The sequence below is a fragment of the Thamnophis sirtalis genome, unplaced genomic scaffold (assembly GCF_051295495.1).
Source record: "Thamnophis sirtalis isolate CommonGarterSnake01/CBP01778 unplaced genomic scaffold, rThaSir2_p1.2 scaffold_3, whole genome shotgun sequence".
NCBI lineage: Eukaryota > Metazoa > Chordata > Lepidosauria > Squamata > Natricidae > Thamnophis > Thamnophis sirtalis.
The window spans coordinates 81,384,377-81,395,098 of record NW_028261383.1 but is presented as its reverse complement, the minus strand read 5'-3'; the positions used below and the strand labels follow the sequence as shown (position 1 = coordinate 81,395,098).

Genomic DNA, 10,722 nt, shown 5'->3' with positions numbered 1-10,722 from the left:
TATGGAGCACCCTATAAAAGATGGGTTCCTGTATATTCAACACCCGAAATTTGGGAAGGTAAATGTGGTGTCTCACTTGTATTGCCAAAACTGATTCTACAGAATCGTAAAGGTAGAGATGAATGGATTTGTGGATTTTGTTTGCCTTGTCAAAGTCAAGGAATCTTTTCTGTATACTTTTCATTGTTAGGGCTTAAGATGTTAGCCTTGGTCGTACAAGGCAGAGCCTGCAGTAGCTGTGATTATCTGGTATTTATTTTCCATTCTCTTGCTATATTGTTATATTGAATTGTGAGTGTACATCTCTATATTCGGTTGTTTCTGAATATGATTAAATCAAATGACAAATTAAATTAAATTCTGTGTACATTAAGGAGTGTAGCATAAATGTCTCTGTTGGCAAAATGTGATAAATTGGCCTGAAGCAATCATTCTGAATGGAATATGGACAAGATTACTTTGTAGGGTATGCCTTTGAATGGAGAAACCGAAGACCAGTCCCGAGTCTGCCAAGTAGGGGAGACTCAGGCATTTTTAAATTTGAGGCAACCATGTTGAGGCTGGGATGGAGGGACGTTTGGATCCCCTTGTCTTATTCCCCACCCTCTTCACTTTCCTATCTCTTCTCAACTCTGGTGTTGCAGCTACCAACTAATGCAAATACAATCAAAGTCTTCCCAAAAGTAACATTTGGCAGTGTGAGGTGGGGAAATCACCAGCACAAAATCCAAACGGTTCAGTGATTTTCTCACTTTCAGTCACTTGCCTTACAGGCCAGGGCTGCCAGATGTCAGATGATAACGCCAGACTGGAGAGGAGGCATAACTTGGCTTTTAATATTCTAGCATTTCCTGAAAGTATTTCCATGGTGTCAGTGATGTTATCTCACTAAGCCTGGTGGCTCCCAGTGAAGCCAAAATCCAGAAGTCCAAAACTTTCTGGCAATTTTGGTTACTGGTGACATCTGACACATCAGGGAACTAGATTTCAAACCCTCTTTCATTAATCTCTGATTGTATTTTGAAGTTTGGGGAATGGCTGCTGGCAAGCATAATTAAATGCCAAGTTGAAGTTGCTTTCTTGTTTTATTGTAACCACTCTGAAAATTTGACAATGGAAATTGATATAGGCTAAAATAGGTTGTTACCATTCTAATGGCTGGAGCCTCCCAGCCTCAGTATTATTCCTTTAGTACAAGTGGAAAAATGTGTTTCATACCAAACTTTTAACTCGCTTTTAAAATGACACAGATTCTATATTGGGTTACCTAGAGTTCTGCTTTTTTTAAAAAAAAATCTCATCTTTATTATTTTTATAATAATAATACATATCTAATACTCCTTCCTCCTCTATTTTCTCCACAACAACCCTGTGAGGTGAGTTGTGACTGAGAAAGAGTGACTGGTCCAAAGTCACCCAGCCAGTTTTCATGCCTAAGGCAGGACTAGAACTTGCAATCTCCTGGTTTCTAGCCTGGTGGCTTAACCCAAAATTGGCTAAATTTCTTAGCCAACTGAGATGCTCTTTCTAACAGCTTTGTCATATCACGCTCCGCAGAAGTAAGTGGCTCATACAGTACACTAAAACTAATATGAGTTGATGCTTTGGTTTGGCATGGTGTGAACCAAGCTAACTATTCTTTCTAGAATAAACGATAGTTAAACAACCCACAGCTTAACAGTGATTGATTCGGTGTATCCCTTTGATAACTGCTACTCATTGAGGAATTTTACAGGAGGAGCACCAATTGGTGTGGGTGGGTACCATGATAATCCTCATCTTCCAAATATTTATACGAGCCTTTCTAAATCTGGTGCTTTCCATCTTTTCAACAGTATTTCCAACATTTCCAGACATTTTGTCTATGCTTCTCTTTGAATCAGATCCTCTGTTGCAACAAAAATTAGGTGGGTGGGTATAGAAAATAGCTCAGAACATAGTTAGATTGGCTGAGAATTATTGACGCTGATAGGCAGCAGTTTCATAAGATTTAGTCAGATTTTAATCCTGTTTGGAAAAGCTGACTATTGAATCTGGGGTATTTTATGTTTTAAAGTCAAATCCACTTAAGGAAAAGCAGTGCACCCACCTTCCTCTGGCCTTTTTTGAACAAATTACATATCTGACTTGCGTAATGGAAATTACTATATTTCATTTGCTCAATCGCTGATCTCAGACTATGAAATGCAATGTCAAAAGGGAGGGGACAGGCATTGGCTGAAGATGAGCTGGAAGATGAGCTGGTCCAATAAATAATAGCTGAGGGCCCTGAAACCATTACTCACTATCAAGTCTGCAGTTGAATCCCAGGAGGATTAGAAATTTACATTTCTATTGACTGCTTGATCAAGGGGGAAAAAAACCACAAATACCTTTGTTTCCACCTGGAAACCACTTTCTGGATTTTGTGCTTGAGGTAGAAAAAAATGAAACTTTGATTTTGGATTTTACCGGTTAGAAAGATTTGTTAAAGAAATGGCTAGTTCAAACTATTACGTAAAAATAAAAAGTTGTGGTTTGATGTTATTACCCTATTCTACTGTGCCAAAGGGAATCAGAAGTCAATGCCTTTTCCTTCTCCCCCTCCCCACTGCCTTTTTTCCACAGTTTTCTTTTCTCTTTTCCCTTCCAAATTTTTCCTAGTATTTTCTTTTGTATTTTTTGTATGGTATATTATAAACCAATAAAATTGCTATTAAAAAAAGAAAAAAATTACACTGTGATTGTACAAATATTTTCTATGCTTATTATAAATGGCAAAGAGGGACTACGAAGTAATTGAAATGCCTTTTTGTGATTCTATACATTAGCTCCTACTTCTGTGAGTAGCTCAGTAGCAGTGGAATCATATTTTTTTTCCTGTTTCTGGGCAGCTACTTCAAAGTTACTTTCTTGTTTCTTCCTCGTGTGTGCAAATATTTGACTGCAAATGGATTGTTTCCTGGATTGCTTCATCCCCCCCATCCCTTTGCCTCCATTCACAGAAGACTTGGCGGAAAGTATGGGTCCAACTTTTTGCTGACAGTCCCTTTGGTGTTGCCCGTCTTGAGTACTTTGAAGCACGTGATGGTGGTGCAGCCGGAAAAGCAACCCTGAGGAAAGGGGAACGTAAAGTGATTCGCCTCTCGGACTGTGTCTCTGTGGAAAGAGCTGAAGATCAGAGCTCCCCCAAGGACACAGTGCCTTTCTACTTGTGCATGCTGGAACGCAACTGGATGTTCGCAGCAGATCAGCCAAACGAATGGATTGAATTCATCTGCCAACTAGCTTTTCAGGTATTGATCTGTGTGTAACTGAATAGCATTCACTTGCATCTACTTGAACTGAATTATAGGATGATTTCTCATGCCCAAAAGTTAGCCATACAATAGCAATACAATACAATCGCAGAGTTGGAAGGGACCTTGGAGGTCTTCTAGTCCAACCCCCTGCCTAGGCAGGAAACTCTATACCGTTCCAGACAAATGGCTATCCAACATCTTAAAGACTTCCAGTATTGGGGCATTCACAACTTCTGGAGGCAAGCTGTTCCACTGATTAATTGTTCTCACTGTCAGGAAATTTCTCCTCACTTCTAAGTTGCTTCTCTTCTTGATTAGTTTCTACCCATTGCTTCTTGTTCTACCCTCAGGTGCCTTGGAGAATAGTTTGACTCCCACTTCTTTGTGGCAACCCCTGAGATATTGGGACACTGCTATCATGTCTCCCCTAGTCCTTCTTTTCATTAAACTAGACATACCCGTCACCATACCTGCAACCGTTCTTCATATGTTTTAGTCTCCAGTCCCCTAATCATCTTTGTTGCTCTTCTCTGCACTCTTTCTAGAGTCTCCACATCTTTTCTACATTGTGGTGACCAAAACTGAATGCAGTATTCCAAGTGTGGCCTTACCAAGGCATTATAAACACTTCACGTGATCTTGATTCTATCCCTCTGTTTATGCGGCCTAGAACTGTGTTGGCTTTTTTGGCAGCTGCTGCACACTGCTGGCTCATATTTAAATGGTTGTCCACTAGGACTCCAAGATCCCTCTCACAGTTACTACTATTGAGCAAGGTACTTGTGCATTTCGTTTTTGTTGCCTAATGTAGAACCTTACTCTCTTCACCATTGAATTTCATTTTATTAGATAGTGCCCAATGTTCAAGTTTGTCAAAATTCTTCTGTATCTTTAGCCTATCTTCAGGAGTGTTGGCTATTCCTGCCAGCTTGGTGTCATCTGCAAATTTGATGAGTTCCCCATTTATTCCCTCATCCAAATCATTGATGAAGATGTTGAAGAGTACTGGGCCCAAAACAGAGCCTTGGTGTACTCCACTGCATACTTCCCTCCATGAAGATGCAGTTCCATTGAGGACTAGATGTTGAGTGCAGTTGGTCAACCAGTTACAAATCCATCTGGTGGTGATGCTGTCTAACCCACATTCTTCTACTTTATCTAGTAGTAGGTTATGGTTTATCAAATGCCTTACTGAAGTCCAAGTAAACTATATCGATGGCATTCCTCTGGTCCACTAATTTTGTCACAATAAGATTAGTCTGGCATGATCTGTTTTTGACAAACCCATGTTGGCTTTTGGCTATTACTTTGTTTGCTTCTAGGTGTTCGCTAATTCGTTGCTTGATTATCTTTTCCAGAATCTTTCCTGGGCTTGAGGTCAGGCTGATAGGTCTATAGTTTCCTGGATCTGTTTTTTTTCCCTTTTTTGAAGATGGGAAACCACCTCAGCTCTTTTCCAGTCCTCTGGGTAATTCCCCAGTGCTCCAGGATCTCTGAAAGATATAGTTCAGTTGTTCTGAGATCTCGCCTGCCAGTTCCTTCAGAACCCTGGGGTGTAATCCATCCAGTCCCGGTGATTGGAACTCGTCTAGGGTAGACAGGTGCTCACTTATCATTTTCTTCCCTATTTCAACTTGTGTTCCTAATCTGATTTTTGTGGTGCTGTTTTTGATAGGTTGGACTGTTATATCCCTTTGTGTGAAGACAGATGCAAAACATGAGTTAAATAGTTCTGCTTTCTCCCCGTTGCTTGTCACTTTCTTGCCACTTTCTCCCAGCAATGGACCAATTGTTTCCTTAACTTTTTTCTTGCAATAGCACTTAGACTTATATATCGCTTCACAGTGCTTTACAGCCCTCCCTAAGTGAGTCAGCCTATTGCCCCCAACAATCTGGGTCCTCATTTTACTGACCTTGGAAGGATGGAAAGCTGAGTCAACCCTGAGTCGGTGAGAATCGAACTGCAGGAAGCAGCAGTCAGCAGAATTTGCCTGCAAGTACTGCATTCTAACCACTGCGCCACCACAGCTTTTATAAACCATAATTGAATTGAATACCAGACTGATAAGGTTTGAGATCCGGTGTAGCGAAGTAGTCAGGGAGTTGCATTAGGACCGTGGAGTTTCAAATCAGTACTCGGTGATCTCAGACAACTTATTTCACTGGTGAGTGGAAACAACAATAGACAGGATCTTGAAATTTTGGAGGAAGATGGGATGTAAATATTTCAAAACATAAGTTGCAGCAAGTTTTGCTGTACATGGCGATAAAAGGTGGTGGTAAGGTTGTGATAAAGAAGGGCCGTTCAAATGCTGTAACTTTGCTTTTATCTGAGAATCCCTGTCATTTCTTTCACTTTTGCTCTGGTGCCTGCAGAAAAGACCTTCCCAATCCAGTCCAGTTGGAAACACCTCAAGCCCTCAACTCCTAATGGAGGAGAATTCCATCTACTCATCCTGGAAGGAAAGTACGTATACTGACCCAAGGGTTGAGATGAAAGAGCTATGGCCAGCCAGGGCATTAAAAGGGTTAACACTTGTTTGGGCTGGCCAAAGAAAAACATTCTGGAGAAAGCCAAGTTTTAACAACTTGCTGTAACTGACAGGGTTGTTCTAGAGCAGGGCAGTCAAACTCACAGCCCGTGGGCCTGATGTGTCATGCACTAACCACACCCACGCCCAGTTTAGCGAAGGGGGAAAATGTCCTAATATGTCACGTGACACCGCCATGACGCCGTGAGTTTGACACCCCTGCTCTAGAGCAATGGAAGCTTAGTCAGGCCCAAAAGCTGTGGTTATGGATCCCAGTTTTTCATCTAAAGCTTCCCTCAGATTATAGGTTTAATTTAATGTAACATGTTTTTAATTTTACTTTAAGTTAAACCAAATTGTTTTTGTCCTGGCCCCATCCAAGTTAACAGGAGTGCAATCTCTCCATGCCAAGGGCAGCCCGTCTCCACGCAGAGGTTGCTCACCATTGTGATACACATTCTAGGCTTTGTTAGTCTACATTTGTCAGTGTTACAAACCTTCTCAAACAGCAACCATAATTATGGAACAAAATAATATGTAAGCATCCACAATATCTTCCGTCCAAGAGATAATGTCTCAAATTCTACTTTTAAAAGTGAGTCCATAGTTGTACTCGGAGTTTAAAACTCAGTCTTCAGTATTTTTATCAGTTAGGCTTTCCTGCTCTCTGGAGCTGATGGCTTTCCTTTGTTCTTCAAGCATGTCCTATTTATTTTCCAACAGCTTTTAAGGTTATTCTGTGAGCTGCCTAATGTTATGATACATAAACTGTCTTTTAAAGTAAATTAATAAATTTGGTTCATGTTGTCAAACCCAAATAGTCACCCCAGAATGAGAAAGTTTAAAACCGTAGACGTCCACGTTCTTAATGATACCAATGCAATCCCCACTGAAGGATTAGGTAAAGGATTAAGAAATATATTTAGATAAATAAATAATACATCTGATATTTTTTCCAACAGTTTGTGAGTTCCCAGTGAGTGTGTTCCCAACAGAGGCTTCTGCAAGATGTCAATTGAAAGGGAACTACCTGATGGTCTCTTTACCTGAGCAACTGGTCCTGAAGGATGTGCAGTCTGGACAAATACAATATAACTGGCCTTATACCTTCCTCCGGAGGTTTGGCCAGGAAAAGGTACATAACTTTCTCCTCTCTTCATTTAGGCCAGAAAAGACTTAAAAAGCGTCAAACATGGAAGACGATTTCCTCACCTGTTGAACCACGTGGGAGAGTTGTCAGGCCTTCAAGTGGACCAGACTAGGAAATAAAAGTTATGAATGCTACTTTTACTGTAGGATTAGATTAACAGAACCTTGCAAGTCTAAACGTACCTCCCCCTTCCTTTGTTCCTTCCTTCCTTCCTTCCTTCCTTCCCTCCCTCTCTCCCTCCCTCCCTCCCTCCCTCCCTCCCTCTTTCTTCAAGAGAACTGCAGAGGGTCAAGTTCAAGATGCTTTCTCAATTTACATTTCTACTTCAGACTCATTAAAAAAAAAATCTGACTATTGCCTTGATTGTGGCTCTTTTTCCAGTTCCTCCAGTTTATTCTTACTGCCATCAGTTTCTGTGAATGAGCATTTCATGTGCCTTCGGTGTTTAGTCATGCTGGCCACATGACTATGGAGAAGTCTTCAGACAGTATTGACGCTTCAGCTTTGAAACGGAAATGAGCACCGCCCTCTGGTGTCGGGAATGACTAGCACATATGTGCAAGGGGAACCTTTACCTTTACTTTAAAATTATACATACATATATTGAGGCAAAGAGTGTGCAGAGAGGCCTCGGAGGCACTCCAGCACACAGTGGCAGGATATGAGATGTAGGCAGGAACAGCATATACTGAACAGCACAAGCAGGTAACTGGCATTATCTGCACAGTGTATGGGTTGGACCCTCCCAAGTCTACATGGGGGACTCCACAGAAATCCATCAGGTTCTGACAGGTTCTGGAGAACCGGTAGCGGAAATTTTGAGTAGTTTGGAGGACAGGCAAATACCACCTCTGCCTGCCCCAAAGAGTGGGATGGGAGTAGAGATTTTGCAGTATCCTTCCCCTGCCACTCCCACCAAACCACCCCCCATAGAACCGGTAGTAACAAAATTTGAATTTCACCACTGAGGTCAGGGCCAGGTTCTTGAGATCCAGATTGACAAGCAGGTACTGGCCAATTAGACATCCTGGTAGTAGGGAAGGAGCAGAAGACAGCAGTGATAAAAGGTGTAGCTGTGCCAAACGACAGGGACCTCATGAAGGAGGAGGAGTATGAGAAGCTGGAGGAGTGCAGGGACTGAAGGGGGAACTGGAGCGGGATATGGAAAGTAAAGGCCAAAGTGGTTCCAGTGATGGGTAGGAGCTCTGGAGGCTGTCACCCTTAATCTGAGGGAGGGGCTCCAACTGGAACAAGATCCCAGGAACAAAACCAGAATTCTGTGTCCAGAAGGGTGCAGTGTTAGGAACAGCTAAAATACTGTGCAGAACCTTCAAACTCCCGGGCCTCTGGTAGAGGATCTGAGATGGAAGAAGAGATATGTCCCCCATAGGGGTGATATGGGATTATTTTGAATATGTGATAATATCAATGATCTGGCTCCACATGAGAAAGGTATTGATTCCAGCAGCTGCTGTTTTATGGATCTGTTTTCATGGATTTGAGATGAAATTGAGCATCACCTGAAAATCTTAGTAGTGGTTGGCAAAATTGAACAAAGGAAATCATGATGACCTATAAAGCTCTACATGACAAGAGTGTCAGGTTATCTGAGGGACTGCCTTTTTCTTCTGGTGTCAGCCTGCCTCATTTACTCCATTAGGCTCCCGATTCCTTTGATCAGGGCCATCTATAGTGACCCCGGAAGCAAACCTTCTGTGTTGTGGCACCTTCCTTCTGGAACGAGATTCCTCATGAGATCTAGATTGCTCCCACCCTGATAGTGTTTCAAAGGGCTTTTAAAGCCCTGGCTTTTCTCTTAAGTTCTGCGCTAGGTGATTGGAGCCCCTTCCTTGGTGTATGATTTTTACTTTTTGTTTGTTTGTTTTGCTTTGCTGACCAGATTTTCTCTCTTATTTAATGTTCCATTTTTATTGTCTGTCTGTTGTTTTGTTAACTATGGTTCTTTGTGCCCTGGGTCGATTGGAGTCAAGTGGCATTCTAAGTCTCAAATAAATAAAATGATTGCTAGTTTGAGTGTGCAATCCAAAAGAGTAACTGTTGAAGTTTTCTTTTTCTTCTCTCTCCCCAGAGTTCCTTCTCTTTTGAGGCAGGTCGCCGCTGTGATTCGGGAGAGGGCGTCTTCACTTTTAATACTTCACAGGCTGCGGAAATAGGCAAAGCTGTCTCCGCTGCAATAGAGCATCAGAAGGCCATCCTTATGGAGGACAACAAGAAAGGTGGGGTTTCTCAAGCTCAGGACTGTATGCAGAAAGCCGGGCTAAGGTCATGGGCCTCCAGCACACAGAGTATGGACGAAATGCAACCACTTCCAAAGGGGAGCATGGAAATTAACCTCTCTAGCGAAAACCACTCTGTTTCCCCAGAGTTCGAGACTTCCGAGCCGCCCATCATCTATGCTTCCATTGGCAAGAGCTTTCCTCTCATGTTCCAGCCTTGGGGTAAGACAGAGGCGGAATCCCAAGGGCAAGGAGCACAGCTCTCAGACCATCTCTACGAGAACCTGCACGATCTGGAACAGCGTGCCTCTGCCTCAGAATGTCTTGGCTTCAGCTACGGAGACTCCCCTGAGGGCAGCAAAAACAATGACCAATTGTCCATTTATGACAGTCCTAAAACACTCAAGCGCTTGAGCGGCCATTTTGTCTCAAGCGCAAGGGCGGACTCCTCTCCGGAAAGACAGTGTCCATCTCATCCGCTAGACAGTCAGGAGGCTGCGAGTGGAGGTGAAAGGAGTGGTAGGCCCAAGGGAAGAGGTGCGTTCAGACACAAGCTGGTTACCATGCTCAGCAGAGATGGATGCGGTGGTAAAAATAAGAACTCTAATCAGGTGGACAAGCCTTAATAAACTGCTCCAGCTGAGAGATCAAGTCCCAAGGCCTGATGTTCTTCTGATCTGCATATCTTTTATTTTCTTTCTCTTGCCTCATAGCCATAACCTCCAAGCAGGGATAATCTATGCATGGTGATGGTTTGGGTAGAGGTAAAATCCTCCAGGCCTATTCTGTTCCTTGAAGGCTAAGTGGATATCTAATTGTTTTTGTTTTACAATACCATGATCAATAATAACATTTGTTATCTCAAGTGTGTGTTGCTGTAGAATCTTGACTCTCTTCACTCCTTTCTAGCTATTACAGATCGTTTCACTATATTGCTGGTACTATAGAACTATTGGTTGTAAATCATTTCCACAGGTAATGAAGATGATAACTCAGTGACGCAAGACCTTGGGTTCTTTCCATTCCTGCTTTTATGATCCAAGATTGTACAAATGGGGGGAAAATAGTGAAACTTTGTAAAATTATTGCTAGTTCATACAGAGATAGAAAGACAGTGGTTTAAATATAAATATTTACGCTATTAAATATATAGTTTTATTTTTAATATAGCTTAATATTTAAACTAATGAAATATATTGATAGTTTAATATTCAAGCTTTTAAGTATATAATTTTATTATATACAGCTACTAAATATACAGCTATTCCGAGTATGTAAATTTCTCGTAATTGCTTGGTCCTGCTCTTTTATTTCCACTAGAGGGCAGTGTCTTGCTTGCATTTAAGAGCTCAGCTTGAGAAGAGATTCTGCTCCAAAAGACACTGGGTGACTGAATTGATGTGGATCTGATAGGGTGCCCGTTTGTCTTAAACCCTATAAAGCAGGGGTCACCAACCTTGGCAACTTTAAGCCTGGCAGACTTTAAGCTGGCTGGGGAATTCTGAGTTGAAGTCTTCCAGGCT

General features: G+C 42.0%; 1 protein-coding gene across 1 annotated transcript; it reads left to right on the top strand.

Annotated features, from left to right (window-relative positions):
• Position 1: 1 nt before the first annotated feature.
• DOK3 (docking protein 3) lies at positions 2 to 9,859 on the top strand. The gene is made up of 5 exons (XM_014056164.2): positions 2 to 58; positions 2,985 to 3,275; positions 5,658 to 5,748; positions 6,775 to 6,947; positions 9,052 to 9,859. The coding sequence occupies exons 1-5, from the start codon at positions 2 to 4 to the stop codon at positions 9,823 to 9,825; spliced, it is 1,386 nt and encodes a 461-aa protein (XP_013911639.2). The 3' UTR covers positions 9,826 to 9,859.
• Positions 9,860 to 10,722: the final 863 nt, after the last annotated feature.

Bases quoted from the DNA above. Each gene is read 5' to 3' on its own strand.
- DOK3 (XM_014056164.2), top strand. From the start codon at position 2: ATGGAGCACCCTATAAAAGATGGGTTCCTGTATATTCAACACCCGAAA. The intron at 3,276-5,657 runs GTATTGATCTGT...TGGTGCCTGCAG, and splicing joins TCTGCCAACTAGCTTTTCAG to AAAAGACCTTCCCAATCCAG. The intron at 5,749-6,774 runs GTACGTATACTG...TTTTTCCAACAG, and splicing joins CTACTCATCCTGGAAGGAAA to TTTGTGAGTTCCCAGTGAGT.